This window comes from Zea mays, chromosome 8, assembly GCF_902167145.1.
Source record: "Zea mays cultivar B73 chromosome 8, Zm-B73-REFERENCE-NAM-5.0, whole genome shotgun sequence".
In the NCBI taxonomy this organism is placed as follows: Eukaryota; Viridiplantae; Streptophyta; class Magnoliopsida; order Poales; family Poaceae; genus Zea; species Zea mays.
The window spans coordinates 29,320,984-29,347,977 of record NC_050103.1 but is presented as its reverse complement, the minus strand read 5'-3'; the positions used below and the strand labels follow the sequence as shown (position 1 = coordinate 29,347,977).

The following is a 26,994-nucleotide window of genomic DNA, read 5'->3' as shown; positions in this document are numbered from 1 at the left end:
GTTCTATTCTTTCTCTCCACTACACCATTTTGTTGTGGAGTGTAGGGAGAAGAGAACTCATGCTTGATGCCCTTGTCCTCAAGAAAGCCTTCTATTTGAGAGTTCTTGAACTCCGTTCCATTGTCGCTTCTAATTTTTTTATCCTTAAGCCGAACTCATTTTGAGCTTGTCTCAAGAATCCCTTTAAGGTCTCTTGGGTTTGAGATTTTTCCTGCAAAAAGAATATCCAAGTGAAGCGAGAATAATCATCCACAATAACTAGACAATACTTACTCCCGCCGATGCTTATGTAAGCTATCGGGCCGAATAGGTCCATGTGGAATAGCTCAAGCGGCCTGTCAGTCATCATGATGTTCTTGGGTGGATGATGAACACCAACTTGCTTCCCTGCTTGACATGCGCTACAAATCCTGTCTTTCTCAAAATGAACATTTGTTAGTCCCAAAATGTGCTCTCCCTTTAGAAGCTTATGAAGATTCTTCATCCCAACGTGGGCTAGTCGGCGATGCCAGAGCCAACCCATGTCAGTTTTAGCAATTAAGCAAATGTCGAGTTCAGCTCTATTAAAATCAACTAAGTATAGCTGACCCTCTAACACTCCCTTAAATGCTACTGAATCATCACTTCTTCTAAAGACAGTAACACCTATATCCATAAAAAGACAATTGTAGCCCATTTTGCATAATTGAGAAACTGAAAGCAAGTTATAGTCTAAAGAATCTACAAGAAAAACATTGGAAATAGAATGGTCAGGTGATATAGCAATTTTACCAAGTCCTTTGACCAAACCTTGATTTCCATCCCCGAATGTGATAGCTCTTTGGGGATCATGGTTTTTCTCATAGGAGGAGAACATCCTTTTTCTCCCCAGTCATGTGGTTTGTGCACCCGCTATCAATTATCCAACTTGAGCCCTCGGATGCATAAACCTACAAAACAAATTTAGGCCTTGTTCTTAGGTACCCAAACGGTCTTGGGTCCTTTGACATTAGAAAAAGCACCTTGAGTACCCAAACACAAGTCTTTGAACCCTTGTGTTTGCCCCCAACATATTTGGCAACTATTTTGCTTGATTTGTTAGTGAGCACATATGAAGCATCAAAAGTCTTAAATGAAATGTAATGATCATTTGATGCAATAGGAGATTTCTTTTTAGGCATTTTAACATGTGTAGAACGCCTAGAGCTAGAAGCCTCATTCTTATAAATAAAAGCATGGTGAGAAACCGAATGAGTTTTCTTAGCATGAATTCTCCTAATCTTATCCTCAGGATAACCAGCAGGATATAAAATATAGCCCTCGTTATCTTGAGGCATGGGAGCCTTGCCCTTAACAAAATTAGACAATCTTTTAGGGGCATTGAGCTTGACATTGCCTCCCTGTTGGAAGCCAATGCCATCCTTAATGCCAGGGCGTCTCCCACTATAAAGCATACTACGAGCAAATTTAAAATTTTCATTCTCTAATTCATGCTCGGCAATTTTACCATCTAATTTTGCTATATGATCATTTTGTTGTTTAATCATAGCAATGTGATCATGGATAGCATCAACATTAACATCTCTACATCTAGTGCAAATAGAGACATGACTAACAGTAGATGTAGAGGATTTGCAAGCATTTAATTCATTAATCTTAGCATGTAGAATAGCATTTTCATCTCTAAGATTGGAAATAGAAATATTGCAAACATTTAAGTCTTTAGCCTTAGCAATTAATTTTTCATTCTCAATTTTAAGGCTAGAGAGTGATGCATTCAACTTGTCAATCTTAGTAATCAAACTAGCATTATCATTTCTAAGACTAACAATTGAATCATCACAAACATCTAACTTCTCAACCTTAGCAATTAATTTTGCATTTTTATTTCTAAGGTTGGAGATAGTATCGTGGCAAATGCTAAGCTCACTGGTCAATTTTTCACATTTTTCTATCTCTTGAGCATAAGCATTTTTAACTTTAACATGCTTCTTGTTTTCTTTAATAAGGAAGTCCTCTTGGCTATCCAAGAGTTCATCCTTCTCATGAATAGCATTAATCAATTCATTCAATTTTTCTTTTTGTTGCATGTTTAGATTGGCAAAAAGTGTAAGCAAATCATCCTCATCATCACTAGAGCTAGCCTCATCACTAGATGTTGCATATTTAGTAGAAGCTCTAGATTTTACCTTCTTCTTTTTGCCGTCCTTTGCCATGAGGCACTTGTGGCTGACGTTGGAGAAGAGAAGGCCTTTGGTGACGGTGATGTTGGCGGCGTCCTCGTCGGAGGAGGAGTCGGTGGATCTCTCATCGGAGTCCCACCCCCGACAAACGTGGGCATCACCACCCTTCTTCTTGTAGTACCTCTTCTTCTTCTTCTTTCCCCTCTTGTCGTCGCCCCTGTCACTATCACTTGATAATGGACATTTAGCAATAAAGTGACCGGGCTTAACGCACTTGTAGCAAACCTTCTTGGAACGGGGTTTGTAGTCTCTCCCCTTCCTTTGCTTGAGGATTTGGCGAAAGCTTTTGATGATTAGCGCCATTTCCTTGTTGTCGAGCTTGGAGGCATCGATGGGGAGCCTACTTGATGTAGACTCCTCTTTCTTCTCCTTCGTTGCTTTGAAGGCAACGGGTCGCACCTCGGGTGTGGAGGTGGCGCCTCGCTCAATGATTTGTTTGTAGCCTTTGATCATCAATTCAAAGCTCACAAACTTTCCTATAACTTCCTTGGGAGACATTAGCTTGTATCTAGGATCATCACGAATTAATTGTACTTGTGTAGGATTAAGAAAAACAAGTGATCTTAGAATAACCTTGACCATTTCATGGTCATCCCATTTTGTGCTCCCGAGGTTGTGCACTTGGTTCACCAAGGTCTTGAGCCAGTTGTACATGGCTTGTGGCTCCTCCCTTTGGTTGAGCATGAATCGACCGAGCTCCCCCTCGATCGTCTCTCGCTTGGTGATCCTTGTCACGTCATCTCCTTCGTGCGCGGTCTTGAGCACATCCCAAATATCTTTGGCGGCCTCTAATCCATGCACTTTGTTATACTCCTCTCGACTTAAATAGGCGAGGAGTATAGTTGTTGCTTGGGAGTTAAAGTGTCGTATTTGGTCGGCCTCATCCGAGTCATAGTCCTTATCCCCCACCTATGGTACCTGCGCTCCATACTCAACAACATCCCATATGCTTTTGTGGAGTGAGGTTAGATGACCTTTCATTCTAGCACTCCACATAGAATAATCTTCACCCTCAAAGACCGGTGGTTTGTCTAATGGAATGGAAAGTAAAGGAGTGTGTTTAGAAATGCGAGGATAGCGTAGGGGAATCTTACTAAACTTCTTGCGCTCATGGCGCTTAGAAGTGATGGATGGCGCGTCGGAGCCGGAGGTGGATGGCGACGAAGAGTCGGTCTCGTAGTAGACCACCTTCTTCATCTTATTTTTCTTCTCGCCGCTCCGATGCGTCTTGTTATATGAAGGGGAGCCCTTCATCTTGTTGTCGGACTCTCCCGATGGAGCCTTCCCGTGGCTTGTGGCGGGCTTCTCACCGGTCACCATCTCCTTCTTGGCGTGATCTCCCGACATCACTTCGAGCGGTTAGGCTCTAATGAAGTACCGACTTTGATACCAATTGAAAGTCACATAGAGGGGGGGTGAATAGGCAAATCTGAAATTTATAAACTTTAAGCACCACTACAAGCCGGGGTTAGCGTTAGAAATGAAAGCGAGTCTGAAAGAGAGGGCGAAAAACAAATCACAAGCAAATGAAGAGTGTGACACAATGATTTGTTTTACCGAGGTTCGGTTCTTGCAAACCTACTCCCCGTTGAGGTGGTCACAAAGACCGGGTCTCTTTCAACCCTTTCCCTCTCTCAAACGGTCACCTAGACCGAGTGAGCTTTTCTCCTCAATCAATTGGGACACTTAGTCCCCACAAGGACCACCACACAATTGGTGTCTCTTGCTTTGATTACAAATGTCTTGGGAACAAGAAATGGGGAAGAAGAAAAGTGATCCAAGCGCAAGAGCTCAAAGAACACAGGCAAAACTCTCTCTTCTAGTCACTAATTGCTTTGAGTGGAATTGTGACTTGGAGAGACTTTGATTCAATCTAATTGTGTCTTGTATTGAATGCACTAGCTCTTGTATTGAATGTGTTGGCTGAAAAACTTGGATGCCTTGAAGTGTGGTGGTTGGGGGTATTTATAGCCCCAACCACCAAAGTGGCCGTTGGGGAAGGCTGCTGTCGAAGGGCGCCACCGGACACTATCCGGTGCACCAGCCACATCACCCAACCGTTGGGGTTCGACTGTTGGAGCTCTGACAAGTGGGGCCACCGGACAGTCCGGTGGTGCACCGGACAACCACTGTTCACTGTCCGGTGCGCTTGCTCTGACTCTGCGCGCACTGTTCACGCACTGTTCACTTTTGCAGACGACCGTTGGCACTGTTAGCCGTTGCTCCACTTGGCACACCGGACAGTCCGGTGAATTATAGCAGAGTGACTACCCAAATTCCCGATGCTAGCGAGTTGGAGTTGATCCACCCTGGTGCACCGGACACTGTCCGGTGGCACACCGAACAGTCCGGTGCGCCAGACCAGGGCAGCCTTCGGTTGGTTTTGCTCCTTTCTATTTAAACCCTTTCTTGGACTTTTTATTGGTTTGTGTTGATCCTTTGGCACCTGTAGAACTTATAATTTAGAGCAAACTAGTTAGTCCAATTATTTGTGTTGGACAATTCAACCACCAAAACTATTTAGGAAAAGGTTTGACCCTATTTCCCTTTCAGCGTTACAAATGGGTCGTGTCTGGTGAACTGGTCCGAGGCACGATACATTTAATAGTGCCTGGGTCAACCCGACACGAGCGTCGTGCGGTGCTTGAACCGTAGCCTTGGCTAGTAGTGCTGGCCCGGCCCGACACGATTATTTTTTATTTTACAAAAAATCATATATATATATATATATATGTACAATTTATATTCAATATTATAAACGTCTGAGCATGATGTTCTACTAGTACTACTTCATCTAGTGTCTCCCACCATTCTTCTATCAAGGTGTTGGGTTCAAACTCCAACTTCTACACCGTTTTTTTTAACATAACCCACCTCCTGCACCACTTTTTTAACATTTTACACTGAGTTGATTTGGAAAAATGTAGGAACTTTTTTGTAAAATGATTTTTTATAAAATGATGACCGTTGAAACTGATGTTTTAAGTAGAGACTAGTACTATAAATTACAAAATACAAAGACATGCATGCTGGCTGCTGGATAGATGTGTGTAAATGTAGGTTTAGAGCCATCGATGCTTACTATCACAGTATGATCTATAAGGGCATATCGATGCTAATCTATATAAAATTTTATATAGATTATATAATCTAATTTAAATAATTTTATTATAGTTGTTTGTTCACACAAATTATTAGTGGTTAAAAAGCAAAACAATAATCTAATATAAACACTTAATGATCTGATTATATAATCTACTCCAATCTATACTACTATGAAGAATGTAAGGGGGTAGGCTGCCACCCCGTTCTGCCCCTCCCTCGTTCTGCCCTCCCCGTCCGTTATTGTCGCAGCAAAAAAATTGCTGCTAGGCTCAGGAATCGAACCCTGGATGCCTTGAGCAAAATACCTAAGCTTCCACCCACTAGCCAACTCAACTCATGTTAGTTTATATTCAATCTCAACTACGATATCTAAGTGATGCTTAGTTTTTCATTAAGTGACCCTGGTATGTATAATTTTTTATCTACTCTGGTATTTTTAACAACAACTTACACACTTACAGGTGATAAACTATTGCATAAATTTAATAAAATCTCAAAAGTTACGCATCAGGGGACATAGTTCACATGGAAAATTGAGCATTATAAAAAATAGTTCACATAACAAACTTGCGCGGCAGGAAAAAAACGTGGATTAGTTCACATGGAAATTTTACTCGAAAAGGTGGTTTAGTTCACATGAAAAAACGCAGGAGGGAAAATGTGGATTAATTACATGGTAGTTTTATATGTTTAGGCTCCTTCGAAATGCAGAAATTTTAGAAAAAAATCGATTTATGATAAAGCCAAAAAGATACCCCATTGAGGCTTAATTTCTCTATTTTACCAAAAAATGTCTGAAATCATCTACTTGGAGGACTGCGTCCTTTGTCATCTATAGTCAATAATGGAGGGCATGTTTTTTCCTTGCCATTCACAATAGTCGAGGAAAAGCTTGAGTTGTATTGCAACATTAGGGTCGTAGTATATGATGTGATATCTGTCTCATAATTGTGATAGGTATTTTTAACAACAATTTACACACTTGCAGGTGATAGACTATTGCATAGATTTAATAAAATCTCAAGATTATCTAAAGTGCCAATCTGGAGGTCGTGTCCACATAAAAAATGCTTTTCAGTTCAACTTTCTAAAGCGAGACGGTGATGTTGAAACTAAAACAGACGAGCTATATCCAATTAAAGACATGTCACAAATATGTAGTGCTGAATGAAGGGTTTTACTTTACCTAGACCATGACATGGTAAATATGAGTTTAAAATTTACACGGTTATTGTTTGCATGTATTTTATTTTTTATGCAATATTTATAATTGTTTTGTAGGTGTATCCAATTAAAGACATGTCACAAATATGTAGTGCCTCCTTGTCTCCCTCTCCTCCTGCGGTGATAGCTTCCTCGAGGAGATGAGCGCATCGCCCCCACGATCGGCCTACCTCCGTCGTCCCCGCGTGCACCACCACCATCGGGTGGGAGAGGCAGTAACAACTCGCTCAAGGGCAACCCTCGGTGGGAGGGGCAGTTATGACTTGCCCGAGGCAAAGCCAAAACAGGACAGGCAGTCACGACTCTTCCTAGACCACTCTCGGATGGGAGACACAGTCACGACTCGTCCGAGGCCAAGCCTAGGCGGGACAGGCAGTAACGACTCGCCTGAGGTCATCCGCGGGCGGGACAGATAGTCATGACTCGCCCAACGCCAACCCCCCGGGTGGGATACACAGTTACAGCTCGCCTGAGGCCAACCCCGGTGGGATACAAAGTTACAACTCACCCGAGGCCAAGGCAAGACAGAACATGCAGTCCGCCCGAGGCAACCCTCAGGTGGGAGAGGCAATCATGACTCGCCCGAGGCCAAGCCCAGGCAGGACAGGCAGCCACGACTAGCCCAAGGCCATCCTCTGGTGAGACAGGCAGTCACGACTCGCCAGAAGCCAACCCCCGACGGGAGACACAGTCACGACTCACCCGAGACCAAGCCCTGGCTGGACAGTTAGCCACGACTCACCTGAGGCCATCCTCGGGTGGGATAGGCAGTCACGACTCACCCGAGGACAACCCGGGGTGGGAGAAGTAGCCACGACTCGCCCGTGGCCATCATCAGGCGGGATAGGTAGTCACCACTCGCCCGAGGCCAACCCCCGGCGGGATACGTAGTCACGACTTGCTTGAGGCCATTCTCGGGCGGGAGAGACTGTCAAGAATCGCCCAAGGCCAAGCCCGGATGGGAGATGCAGTCACGACTCGCCCGAGGCCAACCTCGGGCGGGAGACACAACCATGACTCGTCCGAGGCCAAGCCCGAGCAGGAGACGCAGTCACGACTCGCCCGAGGCCACCTTTAGGTGTGAGACGCAATCATGACTCGCTCAAGGCCATGCCCAGATGGGACAGGCAGTCACGAGTCGCCCGAGACCAAGCCCAGGCGAGAGACGCAATCACGACTTGGCTGAGGCCACTCTCGGGTGGGAGAGGCAGTGACGACTCGCCTGAGGACAACCAAGCCTACACGGGACAAACGGTCACAACTTGTCCTAGGACACTCTTGGGCAGGAGACATAGGCACGAGTCACCCGAGGCCATGCCCAGGTGGGACAAGCAGCCACGACTCTCCCGTGGCCACCCTCGGGCGGGACAAGCAGACACGACTCGCCCGAGGACAACCTCGTGCGGTACTGGCAGTAATGACTCGCCCGAGGCAACCCCGAGCGGGAAAGGCAGTAATGATTCGCCCGAGGGCAACCCTTGGTGGGAGAGGCAGTCACGATTCACTCGAGGCCATCCTCGGGGGAGAGGCGGTCACGACTCGCCCGATGCCACCCTCAGGCGGGAGACACAATCACGACTCGTCTGAGGCCAAGCCTGAGCAAGACAGGCAACCACGACTCGCCTGAGGCCATTCTGGGTGAGACAGGCAGTCACGACTCGTCCGAGGTGAAAGGGAATTAGGCTTACACCTAGTTCCTATATAATTTTGGTGGTTGAATTGCCCAACACAAATCTTTGGACTAACTAGTTTGCCCAAGTGTATAGATTATACAGGTGTAAAAGGTTCACACTCAGCCAATAAAAAGACCAAGTTTTGGATTCAACAAAGGAGCAAAGGGGCAACCGAAGGCACCCCTGGTCTGGCGCACCGGACTGTCCGGTGTGCCACCGGACATGTCCGGTGCACCAGGGGAACTCAGACCCAAACTCGCCACCTTCGGGAATTTCTGGAGGCGACTCGGCTATAATTCACCGGACTGTCCGGTGTACACCGGACAGTGTCCGGTGCGCCAAGGGAGGTCGGCCTCAGGAACTCGCCAGCTTCGGGAAACTCCAACGGCTAGTCCACTATAATTCACCGGACTGTCCGGTGTGCACCGGACTGTCCGGTGCGACTCCGGAGCAACAGCTATCTCCGCGCCAATGGCTCTCTGTGGAGCAATAAATGCGCGCGCAGCGCGCACAGGAGTCAGAATCGCCCATGCTGGCACACCGGACAGCAAACAGTACATGTCCGGTGTGCACCGGACACCCTGGAGGGCCCACAAGTCAGAAGCTCCAACGGTCAGAATCCAACGGCAGTGATGACGTGGCAGGGGACACCGGACTGTCCGGTGTGCACCGGACTGTCCGGTGCGCCATCGAACAGACAACCTCCCAACGGCCACTTTTGGTGGTTGGGGCTATAAATACCCCAACCACCCCACCATTCATTGCATCCAAGTTTTCACCTTCCAACCACCTTACAAGAGCTAGCTTTCATTGCAAGGCACACCAAAAGAGATCAAATCCTCTCCCAACTTCATTCAAAGCCCTAGTGACTAGAGAGAGTGATTTGTAGTGTTCATTTGAGCTCTTGCGCTTGGATCGCTTCTTTTCTTTCGCATTCTTTCTTGCGATCAAACACTCACTTGTAATTGAGGCAAGAGGCACCAATTGTGTGGCGGCCCTTGCGGGAAGTTTGATTCCCAAGTGATTTGAGAAGAGAAGCTCACTCGGTCCGAGGGACCGATTGAGAGAGGGAAGGGTTGAAAGAGACCCGGCCTTTGTGGCCTCCTCAACGGGGAGTAGGTTTGCAAGAACCGAACCTCGGTAAAACAAATCCGCGTGTCACACTCTTCATTTGCTTGCGATTTGTTTTGCTCCCTCTCTCGCGGACTCGTTTATATTTCTAATGCTAACCCGGCTTGTAGTTGTGATTATTTTTGAGAATTTCAGTTTCGCCCTATTCACCCCCCCCCCCTCTAGGCGACTTTCAATTGGTATCAGAGCCCGGTGCTTCATTAGAGCCTAACCGCTCGAAGTAATGTCGGGAGATCACGCCAAGAAGGAGATGGAGACCGGCGAAAAGCCCACTACAAGCCACGGGAGCACTTCATCGGAAGAGTCCCGCACCAAGAGGAAGGAGAAGAAGAAGATCTCCTCCAACAAAGGGAAGGAGAAGAAATCTTCTTCTCACCACAAAGAGAAGAAGGAAAAATCTTCTTCCCACAAGCCGCGTCAGAGTGGGGACAAGCAAAAGAGGATGAGGAAGGTGGTCTACTACGAGACCGACACTTCATCAACATCAACCTCCGACTCCGATGCGCCCTCCGTAACTTCTAAACGCCAAGAGCGTAAGAAGTTTAGTAAGATCCCCCTACACTACCCTCGCATTTCTAAACATGCACCTTTACTTTCCGTCCCATTAGGCAAATCACCAACTTTTGATGGTGAAGATTATGCTAGGTGGAGTGATTTAATGCGATTTCATCTAACCTCACTCCACAAAAGTATATGGGATGTCGTTGAGTTTGGTGCACAGGTACCATCGGTAGGGGATAAAGACTATGATGAGGATGAGGTGGCCCAAATCGAGCACTTCAACTCTCAAGCAACAACAATACTCCTCGCCTCTTTAAGTAGAGAAGAGTATAACAAAGTTCAAGGGTTGAAGAGCGCCAAGGAGGTTTGGGATGTACTCAAAACCGCGCACGAGGGAGATGAGCTCACCAAGATCACCAAGCGGGAAACGATCGAGGGGGAGCTCGGTCGGTTCCGGCTTCGCAAAGGGGAGGAGCCACAACACATGTACAACCGGCTCAAGACCTTGGTGAACCAAGTGCGCAACCTCGGGAGCGTAAAGTGGGATGACCACGAAGTGGTTAAGGTTATCCTAAGATCTCTCATTTTCCTTAACCCTACTCAAGTTCAATTAATTCGTGGTAATCCAAGATATACTAAAATGACCCCCGAAGAGGTAATCGGGCATTTTGTAAGTTTTGAGTGCATGATCGAAGGCTCGAGGAAGATCAACGAGCTTGATGATCCATCTACATCCGAGGCTCAACCCGTCGCATTCAAGGCGACGGAAGAAAAGAAGGAGGAGTCTACCCCAAGTCGACAACCAATAGACGCCTCCAAGCTTGACAATGAGGAGATGGCGCTCGTTATCAAGAGCTTCCGCCAAATCCTCAAACAAAGGAGGGGGAAAGACTACAAGCCCCGCTCCAAGAAAGTTTGCTACAAATGTGGTAAGCCCGGTCATTTTATTGCTAAATGTCCTATATCAAGTGACAGTGACCGAGGCGACGACAAGAAGGGGAGAAGAAAGGAGAAGAAGAGGTACTACAAGAAGAAGGGCGGCGATGCCCATGTTTGTCGGGAATGGGATTCCGACGAAAGCTCAAGCGACTCCTCCGACGACGAGGACGCCGCCAACATCGCCGTCACCAAGGGACTTCTCTTCCCCAACGTCGGCCACAAGTGCCTCATGGCAAAGGACGGCAAAAGGAAGAAGGTAAAATCAAGATCCTCCACTAAATATGAAACCTCTAGTGATGAAAATACTAGTGATGAGGAGGATAACTTGCGTACCCTTTTTGCCAATCTTAACATGGAACAAAAAGAAAAATTAAATGAATTAATTAGTGCTATTCATGAAAAAGATGACCTTTTGGATTCCCAAGAGGATTGTCTTATTAAGGAAAACAAGAAACATGTTAAAGTTAAAAATGCTTACACTCTAGAAGTAGAAAAATGTCAAAAACTATCTAGTGAGCTAAGCACTTGCCATGAGATGATTGACAACCTTAAACATGAAAATGCTAGTTTAAATGCTAAGGTTGATTCACATATTTGTAATGTTTCAACTCCCAATCCTAGAGATAATAATGATGATTTGCTTGCTAGGATTGAAGAATTAAACATTTCTCTTGCTAGCCTTAGAATAGAAAATGAAAATTTAATTGCTAAGACTAAAGAACTAGATGTTTGCAATGCTACCATTTCCAATCTTAGAGACAAAAATGATATTCTTCATGCTAAGATTGTTGAACTTAATTCTTGCAAACCCTCTACATCTACCATTGAGCATGTTTCCATTTGTACTAGATGTAGAGATATTGATATTAATGCTATTCATGATCACATGGCTTTAATTAAAAAACAAAATGATCATATAGCAATATTAGATGCTAAAATTGCCGAGCATAACTTAGAGAATGAAAAATTTAAATTTGCTAGAAGCATACTTTATAATGGGAGACGCCCGGGCATTAAGGATGGCATTGGCTTCCAAAGGGGAGACAATGTCAAAATTAGTGCCCCTCCTAAGAGATTGTCCAACTTTGTTAAGGGCAAAGCTCCCATGCCTCAGGATAACGAGGGTTACATTTTATACCCTGCCGGTTATCCCGAGAGCAAAATTAGGAGAATTCATTCTAGGAAGTCTCACTCTGGCCCAAACCATGCTTTTATGTATAAGGGTGAGACATCTAGTTCTAGGCAACCAACCCGTGCTAAGTTGCCTAAGAAAACTCCTAGTGCATCAAATGAACATAGTCTTTCATTTAAAACTTTTGATGCATCTTATGTTTTAACTAACAAATCCGGCAAGATAGTTGCCAAGTATGTTGGGGGCAAGCACAAGGGGTCAAAGACTTGTGTTTGGGTACCCAAAGTTCTTGTGTCTAATGCCAAAGGACCCAAAACCATTTGGGTACCTAAAGTCAAGAACTAAACTTGTTTTGTAGGTTTATGCATCCGGGGGCTCAAGTTGGATACTCGACAGCGGGTGCACAAACCACATGACAGGGGAGAAACGAATGTTCTCCTCATACGAGAAAAACCAAGATCCCCAAAGAGCGATTACATTCGGGGATGGAAATCAAGGTTTGGTCAAAGGTTTGGGTAAAATTGCTATATCTCCTGACCACTCTATTTCCAACGTTTTTCTTGTTGATTCATTAGATTACAACTTGCTTTCTGTTTCTCAATTATGTCAAATGGGCTACAACTGTCTATTCACTGATGTAGGTGTCACTGTCTTTAGAAGAAGTGATGATTCAATAGCATTTAAGGGAGTGTTAGAGGGTCAGCTATACTTGGTGGATTTTGATAGAGCTAAACTCGACACCTGCTTGATTGCTAAGACTAACATGGGTTGGCTCTGGCACCGCCGACTAGCCCATGTTGGGATGAAGAATCTTCATAAGCTTCTAAAGGGAGAGCACATTTTAGGACTAACAAATGTTCATTTTGAGAAAGACAGGATTTGTAGCGCATGCCAAGCCGGGAAGCAAGTTGGCACCCATCATCCACACAAGAACATCATGACGACCGACAGGCCGCTTGAGCTACTCCACATGGATCTATTCGGCCCGATTGCTTACATAAGCATCGGCGGGAGTAAGTATTGTCTTGTAATAGTGGATGATTATTCTCGCTTCACTTGGGTATTCTTTTTACAGGAAAAATCTCAAACCCAAGAGACCTTAAAAGGATTCTTGAGACGGGCTCAAAATGAGTTTGGATTAAGGATCAAGAAAATAAGAAGCGACAACGGGACGGAGTTCAAGAACTCTCAAATCGAAGGCTTCCTTGAGGAGGAGGGCATCAAGCATGAGTTCTCCTCTCCCTACACGCCACAACAAAATGGTGTAGTGGAGAGGAAGAATCGAACTCTATTGGACATGGCAAGAACCATGCTTGATGAGTACAAGACACCGGACCGGTTTTGGGCCGAAGCGGTCAACACCGCCTACTACGCCATCAACCGGTTATATCTTCACCGAATCCTCAAGAAGACATCATATGAACTCCTAACTGGTAAAAAGCCCAACATTTCATACTTTAGAGTTTTTGGTAGCAAATGCTTTATTCTTGTTAAAAGAGGTAGAAAATCTAAATTTGCTCCTAAAACTGTAGAAGGCTTTTTACTTGGTTATGACTCAAACACAAGGGCATATAGGGTCTTTAACAAGTCCACTGGACTAGTTGAAGTCTCATGTGACGTTGTGTTTGATGAAACTAACGGCTCTCAAGTAGAGCAAGTTGATCTTGATGAGATAGGTAATGAAGAAGCTCCATGCATAGCGCTAAGGAACATGTCCATTGGGGATGTGTGTCCTAAGGAATCCGAAGAGCCTCTAAGTACACAAGATCAACCGTCCTCCTCCATGCAAGCATCTCCACCAACACAAAATGAGGATGAGGCTCAAGTTGATGAAGGGAAAAATCAAGAAGATGAGCCACCTCAAGAAAATGGCAATGATCAAGGGGGAGATGCAAATGATCAAGAGAAGGAGGATGAGGAAATACCAAGACCGCCACACCCAAGAGTCCACCAAGCAATCCAACGAGATCACCCCGTCGACACCATCCTCGGCGACATTCATAAGGGGGTAACCACTCGATCTCGAGTTGCACATTTCTGTGAACATTACTCTTTTGTTTCCTCTATTGAGCCACACAGGGTAGAGGAAGCACTACAAGATTCGGATTGGGTGGTGGCGATGCAAGAGGAGCTCAACAATTTCACAAGGAACGAGGTATGGCACTTAGTTCCACGTCCTAACCAAAATGTTGTAGGAACCAAATGGGTCTTCCGCAACAAGCAAGATGAGCATGGTGTGGTGACAAGGAACAAAGCACGACTTGTGGCCAAGGGATACTCCCAAGTCGAAGGTTTGGATTTCGGTGAAACCTATGCACCCGTAGCTAGGCTTGAGTCAATTCTCATATTATTGGCCTATGCTACTTACCATGGCTTTAAGCTTTATCAAATGGACGTGAAAAGTGCCTTCCTCAACGGACCAATCAAGGAAGAGGTCTATGTTGAGCAACCTCCCGGCTTTGAAGACAGTGAGTATCCTAACCATGTTTATAGGCTCTCTAAGGCGCTTTATGGGCTCAAGCAAGCCCCAAGAGCATGGTATGAATGCCTAAGAGATTTCCTTATTGCTAATGGTTTCAAAGTCGGCAAGGCCGATCCTACACTCTTTACTAAAACTCTTGAAAATGACTTATTTGTATGCCAAATTTATGTTGATGATATTATATTTGGGTCTACTAACGAATCTACATGTGAAGAATTTAGTAGGATCATGACACAGAAATTCGAGATGTCTATGATGGGGGAGTTGAAGTATTTCTTAGGATTCCAAGTAAAGCAACTCCAAGAGGGCACCTTCATTTGTCAAACCAAATACACTCAAGACATTCTAACCAAGTTTGGAATGAAGGAAGCCAAGCCCATCAAGACTCCCATGGGAACAAATGGGCATCTCGATCTCGACACGGGAGGTAAGTCCGTGGATCAAAAGGTATACCGGTCGATGATTGGTTCATTGCTTTATTTATGTGCATGTCGACCGGACATTATGCTTTCCGTTTGCATGTGTGCAAGATTCCAATCCGACCCTAAGGAATCCCACCTTACGGCCGTCAAACGAATCTTGAGATATTTGGCTTATACTCCTAAGTTTGGACTTTGGTACCCTCGGGGATCCACTTTTGATTTGATTGGTTATTCGGATGCCGATTGGGCGGGGTGTAAGATTAATAGGAAGAGCACATCAGGGACTTGCCAGTTCTTGGGAGGATCCTTGGTGTCATGGGCTTCAAAGAAGCAAAATTCGGTCGCTCTTTCCACCGCTGAAGCCGAGTACATTGCCGCAGGTCATTGTTGCGCGCAATTGCTTTGGATGAGGCAAACCCTGCGGGACTACTGTTACAAATTAACCAAAGTCCCTTTGCTATGTGATAATGAAAGTGCAATCAAAATGGCCGACAATCCCGTCGAGCATAGCCGCACTAAGCACATAGCCATTCGGTATCATTTTCTTAGGGATCACCAACAAAAGGGAGATATCGAGATTTCTTATATTAACACTAAAGATCAATTAGCCGATATCTTTACCAAGCCTCTTGATGAACAAACTTTTACCAAACTTAGGCATGAGCTCAATATTCTTGATTCTAGGAATTTCTTTTGCTAACTTGCACACATAGCTCATTTATATACCTTTGATCATATCTCTTTCATATGCTATGACTAATGTGTTTTTCAAGTGTATTTCAAACCAAGTCATAGGTGTATTGAAAGGAAATTGGAGTCTTCGGCGAAGACAAAGGCTTCCACTCCGTAACTCATCCTTCGCCATCGCTCCAAGAAAAGGACCTTGTCTTTGGGGGAGAGAGTAAGAGCCCAAAGCAAAAGGACCGGACTTCGTCTTTGGTATAATCTTAACTCATTTAATTATGACCAAAGGGGAAGATAGTACTTCATGGGCTCCAATGATTCCGTTTTTGGCGATTCATGCCAAAGGGGGAGAAAGTATGAGCCCAAAGCAAAAGGACCGCACCACCACCAATTTCAAAAACTTAGTTTTTCAAAGAGTATTTTCAATTGGTATTCTATTATGTTCAAGAAGGGGGAGAAAGTAGTATTTCAAAAATGATATATCAAAACCCTCTTGAACACTAAGAGGTGGATCTCATTTAGGGGGAGTTTTATTAAGTCAAAGGAAAAGCATTTGAAACAGGGGGAGAAAATTTCAAATCTTGAAAATGCTTTGCAAACTCTTATTCATTTACCTTTGACTATTTGCAAAAGATCTTTGAAATGGACTTACAAAAGAATTTGCAAAAACAAAACATGTGGTGCAAAAGTGGTCCAAAATGTTAAAAATGAAAGAAACAATCCATGCATATCTTGTAAGTATTTATATTGGCTCAATTCCAAGCAACCTTGCACTCATATTATGCAAACTAGTTCAAATTATGCACCTCTATATTTGCTTTGGTTTGTGTTGGCATCAATCACCAAAAAGGGGGAGATTGAAAGGGAATTAGGCTTACACCTAGTTCCTATATAATTTTGGTGGTTGAATTGCCCAACACAAATCTTTGGACTAACTAGTTTGCCCAAGTGTATAGATTATACAGGTGTAAAAGGTTCACACTCAGCCAATAAAAAGACTAAGTTTTGGATTCAACAAAGGAGCAAAGGGGCAACCGAAGGCACCCCTGGTCTGGCGCACCGGACTGTCCGGTGTGCCACCGGACATGTCCGGTGCACCAGGGGAACTCAGACCCAAACTCGCCACCTTCGGGAATTTCTGGAGGCGACTCGGCTATAATTCACCGGACTGTCTGGTGTACACCGGACAGTGTCCGGTGCGCCAAGGGAGGTCGGCCTCAGAAACTCGCCAGCTTCGGGAAACTCCAACGGCTAGTCCACTATAATTCACCGGACTGTCCGGTGTGCACCGGACTGTCCGGTGCGACTCCGGAGCAACGGCTATCTCCGCGCCAACGGCTCTCTGCGGAGCAATAAATGCGCGCGCAGCGCGCACAGGAGTCAGAATCGCCCATGCTGGCACACCGGACAGCAAACAGTACATGTCCGGTGTGCACCGGACACCCTGGAGGGCCCACAAGTCAGAAGCTCCAACGGTCAGAATCCAACGGCAGTGATGACGTGGCAGGGGGCACCGGACTGTCCGGTGTGCACCGGACTGTCCGGTGCGCCATCGAACAGACAGCCTCCCAACGGCCACTTTTGGTGGTTGGGGCTATAAATACCCCAACCACCCCACCATTCATTGCATCCAAGTTTTCACCTTCCAACCACCTTACAAGAGCTAGCTTTCATTGCAAGACACACCAAAAGAGATCAAATCCTCTCCCAACTTCATTCAAAGCCCTAGTGACTAGAGAGAGTGATTTGTAGTGTTCATTTGAGCTCTTGCGCTTGGATCGCTTCTTTTCTTTCGCATTCTTTCTTGCGATCAAACACTCACTTGTAATTGAGGCAAGAGGCACCAATTGTGTGGCGGCCCTTGCGGGAAGTTTGATTCCCAAGTGATTTGAGAAGAGAAGCTCACTCGGTCCGAGGGACCGATTGAGAGAGGGAAGGGTTGAAAGAGACCCGACCTTTGTGGCCTCCTCAACGGGGAGTAGGTTTGCAAGAACCGAACCTCGGTAAAACAAATCCGCGTGTCACACTCTTCATTTGCTTGCGATTTGTTTTGCTCCCTCTCTCGCGGACTCGTTTATATTTCTAACGCTAACCCGGCTTGTAGTTGTGATTATTTTTGAGAATTTCAGTTTCGCCCTATTCACCCCCCCTCTAGGCGACTTTCACGAGGCCAACCCCCAACGGGAGATGCAGTCACGACTCAACCGAGGTCAAGCCCTGGCTAGACAATCAGTCACGACTCGCCTGAGGCCACCCTCGGGTGGGACATGCAGTCATGACCCGCCCAAGGGCAACCCCTGGCGGGAGACATAGTCACGACTCGTCCGTGGCCATCCTCAGGTGGGACAGATAGTCACAACTCGCCTGAGGCCATCCGCGGGCGGGACAGGCAGTAATGACTCGCTCGAGGCCATCTACGAGTGGGATAGACAGTCACGACTGGCCCAAGGCCAACCTCCGGCAAGACAAGTAGTCACAACTCGCCCGAGGCCATCCTCCGGTGGGATACACAGTCATGACTCGCTCGAGACCACTCTCGGGCGGGAGAGGCTGTCAAGAATCGCCCAAGGCCAAGCCCGGTGGGAGACGCAGTCACGACTCGCCTGAGGACACCCTCGAGCGAGAGACATAATCACGACTCGTCTGAGGCCAAGCCCGAGCGGGACAGGCAGTCACGACTCATCCGAGGCCAAGCCCGGGCAGCAGACACAATCACGACTCATCCGAGGCCAAGCTCGAGTAGCAGACGCAGTCACGACTCGCCTAAGGCCACTTTGGCAGAACTGTCCGCACCCGGCCTCCTCCACCTCTTCCCGCCTCTCGCTCTAACCGCGCCACGTTCCACATGTCGTGGCCTCCATCCACCTAACGCCCTCCAATCTGCCTCCCGATGCAATTCGCGGTCCCACACACCCGCCCCCCGAGCCTACCTCCCAATGTCACCTCCCTCGCATGTCGACCCGACACATGAAGTTTGGTTGATAACATCACTAAACAATGACCTATACATACACAAGTGTCACCCTGTCGATTGATTACCTCACTAAACAATGACCTATGCCTGCATTAGTATAACCCGTTGCAACGCACGGGCATATACCTAGTAATCTGTGATGTTTGTTTGTCCCTTAACTCATTTAAGTTATTAAACAACTAAAGGTACGATGGAGCGATGACAGCGTTGGAGAGGCCGATCAGGCCGACAAGCGGGCCCGCCCAGGCCGAATTTAGCCTTGGTACTACTTACAGAGTAACAGAGCCGGTCACGCTGAGCCCTGAGCAGTGAGCACATAGGTCGGCCGGGCCAACTTTTCTATCTGTCAAGTTGGGTTGTGATTCTTCGGCTTGCTGGACAGCCCATGGGATTTTTTGAGCTTGCTGGACGGTGACTTGGCCCAGCAAGGCTTGTGTCTGTGCTGCCTGCGTCCACCAGGCCGATTGCAATATAAGATGCACCGCCTGTCGCTTCCGCTGGGCAAAAACCCTAATCGCATCTGCTTCCAGAGCCCCCCGCCGCCGCTGCGCCCTCCTCTCGGTCCTGCCGTCCGTCGAGGTTAGTCTCCACGTTCCTTTCCCTCCACCCATGAACTGTATCAGTATCAGATCCGCTTTTGTTTGGTTTCGCGATGAGCTAGTAGAGCGGGGCAGGTGCTGCGGATGGGTCTAGCGATGGAGGACGACGGTGTCGTCGCACGCACCTCGTCGGCTTCATGATTTATCCCCTCTGCCCCATGCGTGCTCAAACTAGGAACTAGGCTTCACATTCTTCTCCCCACAAATCGTGGTAGCTGCGTCCTTGCAGGATTTGTGGGAATTGCGGTTGCTTTTCATGCGCCTTCTGCTTTGACGTGATTGCTTGTATTGATTCCCGATGCTCCTGTGCGAGGCTGTTACTCTGTATTGTTTTCTGTGTGTTCTGTTTTTGCATGATCCGTGAAGCGTCTCTTGTAATAGTGTGTTCTGCTTGTGCATTATCCGTGAAGCTTGTCTTGCAATACTGATATGCTGTCCTGATGGAATGTCCAGGGAGGCTATATACTTAGTTAGCGAACAAGTACATCATGATGTAGGTGTTTGATGCTGAGAGATACCGTACTTTGGTTGTCGGTCTGCATTAGGCACCGGTTGGGTGCTTGCTGGTCAGCTGTTTTGTAGGTTAGATTAGACCCGGCACAAGACTGCTTATTATAATATCAATTTAGCTGTGGTAATTAGATGGGGCATTCTTCAGGATCTAGTTCTTGTTGATCAAAGCAGACTAATTGCAAACTAGACGATGAAGGGTGTGGAATACTGCTAGTGTTAATTTAATGGTATGTTGTTTATGAACTAAAGCTTTATCCTGCACGATCTCATTGATGAAACGAACTAATACACATGTGATGAGTAGTTTACAACCACTAGAGCCGATATCATGGATATCCTGTTATTAGCCTTACGTTGTCTCATACATTGGTCTGGCTTTGTACGTACTATTTTGTTACCTTTCTTCTGAGTACTAACTTTCAACTGTATAGGTCATGTGGTTAAGCTTGGTATCTCCTTTAGAATGCATTTATTTACATGATTTTTAGTATAGCACCAGATGAGTCTTTTTCGTTAGATGAATGTTTGTACTAAACAAGCAAACCTTTACATTGTTTTTCATTGATGTAGCGGCATGGTTACTTGTACCTTTGGTTGTGTTACATAAATGCAAATGGCTGTTTCCTCTGATATTCTTGTCTGTGTCTGGCATGAGACCCTTACAACTGTATCTCTTTGTTCAGGTAAAAGGACAGCATGGTGAGGGTCAGCGTGCTCAATGATGCTCTCAAGTCCATGTACAATGCTGAAAAGATAGGGAAACGTCAGGTCATGATCAGGCCGTCATCCAAGGTGATCATCAAGTTCCTGACGGTCATGCAGCGCCATGGTTAGCCCTCCTCAACCTTATGCCCATTTGAATTGCTTCATTCTGAGGATACGCCCCTGATTATTATTGTTCTATATTAGGTTACATTGGCGAGTTCGAGTACGTGGATGACCACAGAGCTGGGAAGATCGTGGTGGAGCTGAATGGAAGACTGAATAAATGTGGTGTTATTAGCCCACGTTTTGATGTAGGTGTTAAGGAGATCGAGGGATGGACGGCGAGGCTTCTTCCATCTCGCCAGGTTAGTCCAGGCTGCTGTCTCTACAAAATCTGATTAGAGTTTGTCTGTACACTTTGACCCCAGTGCTAACTGTGCCTCTTTGACTGGTGTAGTTTGGCTACATCGTCCTAACAACTTCTGCTGGAATTATGGACCATGAGGAGGCCCGCCGTAAGAATGTTGGTGGCAAGGTTCTAGGTTTCTTTTATTGAAAATGTGTTTTTTTGAGCCACAGATGCGTCCAAGAACTCGTCTGATGTTTTGAGGTTTGTTAAGACTGGGTGTCCGAGCCTTTGTGGTTTGTTAAGACAGCGATGTGTCATGTATTTCAGAAATTGGGATTTTTATGAGATGTACCTGCGAGAGCCCTGTCTGTTTCGATTTTCAGATATTGGTTTTGATTTATGCGATACAAACAGGTCCTTTAGTCCATATAACTTTTTGATGCTGACTTTATTGGTGTAAGGTAGTGTGCTAGGCACTGCTTTCATATGGTAATCTGAAACCGATCAAAATCAGGTGGACAGGAGCTTTTCTTGTTGTTAACTGCGATTTGTTAAACTGTGCTAAGCTTTCACACCCAGATTTAAGGGATAAAGCCGGCTGCGTCTCATGTGTGCGTCAAAAAAGAATAATATATATAATGGGTCTCATGTGTGCGTCAAAAAAGAACAATATATATAATGGCCAAGTGTATAGATATAAATGTCACAAATATTATTACATAGAGGAAGTGTCTTATAAAAATAAATGAGAACAATAAAGCGAACTAATAATTATTACTTGTGTTATGAAGCTGACTAGGAGGTGCTACCTAGATAAGCTCACAAAAGAAACAGGTTGTGAGGAATAATATGCTAGATCTTCTCATTGTAGACCTTCTTATGGACTATCTGCTCTTCACCTGTGAGGGTTTATAAATCACATATGTATGAACCTAAATGTGGGAGTTTATGTGAAGTGTAAGATCAATAAATAAGGGAAAGCTAAACATTGCTTTTAATAAGTTGGCCAAATTTTATTAGGAGTTACTAAATGTAAGTGTATACCAATCCAATGTAATAGTATATCAGAATTAATAATAAACCACAATACGATGCAAATAACAAATTAAATTTACTTTCCTACATTAATCATGTGAGTGTCAGAGCAGCTCATGATCGTGAGCACGACTGATATACCAATTTTACACTTTGCAGAGGTTGCACATCTTTACCCACAAGCCATGCTACTCATTTGTCAAGTGGTCTAGAAGTCTCATTCATCTCTACCGAGGAGACGAGGCAGGGGAGCACTACAAGACATTTCTAAAGTTCCACTATTTCGAGAAAACCCGCTAGGGATTCAGGAAGAAAGAAGCATAGGAATCCCCGTCCGAAAAGCTAGACAATCCGACCCGAGAACCTCCCTATACTCTGTAGCGACGCCTCCCCACTTGCCCCTTGTAAGGTAATATCTCCATAGTTTTCCTAATTACTTGGCCAAGGGTGTCCCATTCTACCCTTGTGGTAGTACTGTTTTCTCGGATGGTTCTCCATGTTCCAATTAACACAGTAATGTTACCATGAACAATAAATAATCAACAGTAATAATAAAAAATGATCATTTGTCAAATTTATCTCCACACCCAAAACCACATATAACAATAGCAAGACTACCCAAAAGTTCAATGGTGATCAAGGCATTGGGTAAATCAGACCAGGGTGACCTATTGGGTTCCATTAAAATTAAGCCTAAACATGTCATAGTGATTAAAGAGAACATTATTGGGTAAATAAAAGTGGTCAAGGGCACAACTTGCCTTCAATGAGCTCCCGCTCAGTATTTTCCACCCGCTGAGTACCGGAGTCCTCGGTTGCTTGTTCGTCTACTCGCAACAATACAAATAAACATGGTACAAGTTAAATTAGCATCACACCAAACAGAGGAATATAATAAATGATAATATTCTACACATCGTAACGAGATCGTAGGATTGAGATCACTAAATTTGGAGTTACGGTTAAAGAGTTATGATTTTCTGCAACTTAAAGTGTTTGGTATGGAATAAACTACGTGGATAATTTTAATCTACGTTTCATGATAAAACAGAGTTACCAGGTGATAGAAAACATTAATACAAAATTAATGCTACTGGAATGTACCAAAAAGGAATTAAAATGAATTTACTATGACTTAAACAAGTTTTTGGAATTATTTTAGTACTAAAAACCATTTTCTATATTTGTTTTATCCCATTTATCAGCCCTCCGGACTGCGCTCACAATACTGGAAAGTATGGGGGGCTAACTCATAAATTCTCAGTACACAGATTAAACCCTCCTCAACACTCGATGGACTGCGGGTTGATTTCAGTATATTCTAGGGGATCTTTTGCAAAGCGGACACAATCGAAAGGGTACGAGATAAGATCGGCCGTTGGTTTAGGAACCTGCGGTACATATTAGATTGTGAAGGGGTTCAGCACTGGCCATCGGATTCAAATCCTACGGATCAAACCAGGTCAGTCAAATGAAGCGGTAAGGTATCTCGGCCGTCCGATCAGACACGAACGACACATATTAGATTCCACGCATCTGAACGGGTATGCAATGCAGTCCTTCGGATTCAAATCTAACGGCGTAGGTTTTGAATACACAGATCTATCCATAACCACCGGATCTGAGACCTACGATCCGGATTCTGCTGGGCGAAGGGATATTCTATCTTCTAATCGCAACCGTTCACGCATGAATCGACGGTCGGGCGCCTTTCCCTCCATCCTAACGGCGAAGCTCGGTGGTGATCCGAGCCACCACGACGGCGGATTCACCGGACCAAGCCAACTACGATTCCGAGCCCGAAAGATCTCTCCCGAAGCAGCTACACGAAGCGGAGGCAAGCGCGAAGCTATTGAAGGATTGCTCACCGAAAATCACCCGCGAAGATGTCGTGCCCATGACGCTAGGTGGTCCTGCGGCGACTTGCAACCACGACGTGAAATCCTAAAAGGGAAATAGGGTTTAACCTTTTTCCTATAATAATTTTGGTGGTTGAATGCCCAACACAAATATTGGACTAACTAGTTTGCTCTAAATTATATATTCTACAGGTGCATAAAGGTTCAACACAAACCAATAAAAAGATCAAGTCAGGGTTCAAAAAGAAAGGAGCAATGAAACCGAAGTGTGCCCTAGTCTGGCGCACCGGACTGTCCGGTGCACCAGGACCGTACAACTCCGAACTGGTCACCTTCAGGTTTATGCAGCGCCGCTCCGCTATAATTCACTGAACTGTTCGGTGTGCCACCGGACTGTCTGGTGCACCAAGCGGAGCAATGGCTACCAGCGCAATGGTCGACTGCAACGGACACCTGCAAACGCTACAGTGCGCAGACAGTGCGCGCAGAAGTCAGAGCAACCGCTAGAGGCGCACCGTACTGTCCAGTGCCACTAGAAGACAAAGCTCCAACGGTCAAACCCTAACGGTTGGGTGACGTGGCTGGCACACCGGACTATCCGGTGCGCCCATCGACAGCAGCCACCCCAACGGTTGTTTTGGTGGTTGAGGGCTATAAATACCCCCCAACCACCTCCGCTCCAACCATCCAAGCATTCATCACTCTCCATTCAATACAAGAGCAAAGTGCAACACTCCAAGACACAAATCAAAGCCACCGATCCGATCAAAGTCCCCAATTTAATTCTAGTGCATTAGGACTTGTGAGAGGATCACTTGTGTTTCTTGTTGCTCTTGTTTGCTTGGCTTGGCTTTCTTTTCTTTGTCACTTCTTACTCTCAAGTGCTTTGTAAGCGAGGCAAGAGACACCAATTGTGTGGTGGTCCTTGCGGGGTCTAAGTGACCCGTGAGATTAAGGAAGAAGCCTCACTCGGTCTAAGTGACCGTTTAAGAGAGAGAGAGAGGGTTGAAAGAGATCCGGTCTTTGTGACCACCTCAACGGGGACTAGGTTCTTTAGAACCGAACATCAGTAAAACAAATCACCGTGTCCATCTGCTTTATTTCTTGGTTGATTTGTTTTTCCCTCTTTCCCGAACTTAATATTCATTCTAACGCTAACCCCGACTTGTAGTGTGTGCTTAAGTTTATAATTTTTAGATTTCGCCTATCCAGCCCCCTCTAGGCGACTTTCAATTGGTATCAGAGCCTGATACTTCATTTAGAGTCTAACCACTCGAAGTGATGTCGGGAGGATCCGCCAAGAGGGAGATGGAAACGACCAAAAGCCACAGGAAGGCTCCATCAAGGGAGTCCAGCGCCAAAGGAAGGAAGGAATCACCTCCCCGCGTCAAATCGCACCGGAGTGGCGATAAGAAGAAGATGAAGAAAGTGGTCTACTACGAGACCGATTCTTTGTCGCCCTCCACCTCCGGCTCCAATGCCGCGTCCGTCACTTATAAATGCCATGAGCGCAAGAAGTTTAGTAAGATCCCCCTACGCTATACCCGTATTTCTAAACGCGCTCCTTTACTTTTCGTCCCATTAGGCAAACCACCGGTTTTTTATGGTGAGGACTATTGTATGTGGAGTGATAAAATGAGGCATCACCTAACCTCACTCCACGCAAGTATATGGGATATTGTTGAGTTTGGAGCGTAGGTACCATCCATAGGGGACGAAGGCAACGACTCGAGCGAAGTCGCCCAAATCCGGCACTTTAACTTCCAAGCCACTACTATACTCCTCGCCTCTCTATGTCGAGAGGAGTATAATAAAGTGCAAGGGTTGAAGAGCGCCAAGGAGAATTGGGACGTGCTCAAGACCGCACACGAGGGAGATGAGGTGACCAAGATCACCAAACGGGAGACGATCGAGAGGAGCTCGGTCATTTCTGTCACACCCGGTTTTAGAAGGCAAACCGAATGCGAACCATGTACGTGCCAGGATCAGCAATTCACGTACACAACAGTTACATAACTGGACATCATCACATAGTGCTCAAATAATAACATAAAAGAAGGTATAATAGTTGATTACATCATGATGTTCGAGACATCCACATAGTATTTAACAATTATCAAAGTGCGGAAAAGAAACGTAGATACACACGACCTTCACAGGCAGCCGACTGGGGGTTTGCCGCTAACCCACGCCTAGAACTCATCATACTCTTGGAAATCCTAGAAGTCCTCCTCCACGACTTCATCTTCACCTGAGCAGTGGTTGCAACGCGGACAACCTCGGGGGGGGGGGGGGTTGGTGTGTAAATCAAGGGTGAGTACACATCAACATGCTCAGCAATATATCCCGTTTGGCTGTAGTGGACTAGCTTTATATGGAGTTTAGTCGAGCAGTTGCTTTTAGTTGGTCAGGTTATTATTACTAGTAGAAAGCCAGGTTTTAGTATTGACCCAAGTTATTAACCCAATGTACCCTTTCCAAACGGAAAGAATACCACTTACCATTACCATAGTCATAACCAAAACCATCATCCTCATCACCACTTGTAAACCAAACATCTCTGATCAAGTATCTCTAATCAATGGAGCTCCATTGGCCGCTCATAACCGCGAGCACGACTGGTATATCAGTTTCATAACACTCTGCAGAGGTTGCGCACTTTACCCACAAGCCGTGATTCCCTCTTGCCTCGGGCCGATCAAACCCTTAGACACTACCAAGGTGAATAGGCAGGGTTTCACTATGTAGTCTTTACAAAGATTCCCTGAGGCTGTAGCCGTCCGTTAGGTTTCCTAAATGCACCGCACTCCTCCCTAAGGGGCGAACCAACCTTGGCAGAGCGAGCCGCATACACCGAGCCCCATTAACGGCACGACGGTGAAGCGAACTACACCCCGGTTCCTCTAATTATTCAGCTAAGGGCGTCCTATTCCACCCTCATGGTTGCACTGTTTTCCCGGGCGGTCATCCAACGAACCAGTCCTTACGAAGAGGCACTCGAGAAACAACTCGAGTCCCCTTAAATGCCACAAGTATATCATCATAATCAAAAGGGAAAACAACGTATCATAGATAATCTCATCATGTTCATTGATAAATGCGAAGCACTAGCATATGGCTAAACCAAAATAACCCAACCAGAATAGGTAAACAAGGACAAGATAAACAAAAGCTAGTCATTCCTTAGGTATAACTATGTAAATGCGGGGAGTGAATTATAAGAATGAGTAAGACATAGATGGGTCAAGGGACACTTGCCTTCACCAACCAGCTACTACTCAGGGTCTTCACCTGCAATTCCTTCGGACTCCACCAACTGACCGTTATCTACACGAGTTCAAACATACATTTCACACATTTAATACAAAAGAACAGTACACCATACAACAAAATGTTATAAATAAACAGACACTCGGCGCAGGGCTCATACCTACGACTAAGCGAG

At 45.6% G+C, this 26,994-nt stretch overlaps 1 protein-coding gene across 2 annotated transcripts; it reads left to right on the top strand.

Annotated features, from left to right (window-relative positions):
* The first annotated feature begins 18,881 nt into the window (after nt 1-18,881).
* LOC100280177 (ribosome S8 superfamily protein) lies at nt 18,882-21,082 on the top strand. Of its 2 annotated transcripts, XM_008656627.4 has the most exons (4): nt 18,882-19,068; nt 20,285-20,430; nt 20,511-20,671; nt 20,764-21,082. In XM_008656627.4, the coding sequence occupies exons 2-4, from the start codon at nt 20,298-20,300 to the stop codon at nt 20,860-20,862; spliced, it is 393 nt and encodes a 130-aa protein (XP_008654849.1). In that variant the 5' UTR covers nt 18,882-19,068; nt 20,285-20,297; the 3' UTR covers nt 20,863-21,082. The 2 variants fall into 2 exon arrangements, with proteins under 2 accessions (XP_008654849.1, NP_001146581.1); NM_001153109.1 differs by having other exon boundaries at nt 19,030-20,430; nt 20,764-21,081.
* The last annotated feature ends 5,912 nt before the right edge of the window (nt 21,083-26,994 follow it).

Excerpts from the sequence above, each read along its gene's own strand:
- LOC100280177 (XM_008656627.4), top strand. The coding sequence starts at position 20,298 with ATGGTGAGGGTCAGCGTGCTCAATGATGCTCTCAAGTCCATGTACAAT. Across the intron at positions 20,431-20,510 it reads GACGGTCATGCAGCGCCATG|GTTACATTGGCGAGTTCGAG; the intron begins GTTAGCCCTCCT and ends GTTCTATATTAG. Across the intron at positions 20,672-20,763 it reads GGCTTCTTCCATCTCGCCAG|TTTGGCTACATCGTCCTAAC; the intron begins GTTAGTCCAGGC and ends TGACTGGTGTAG.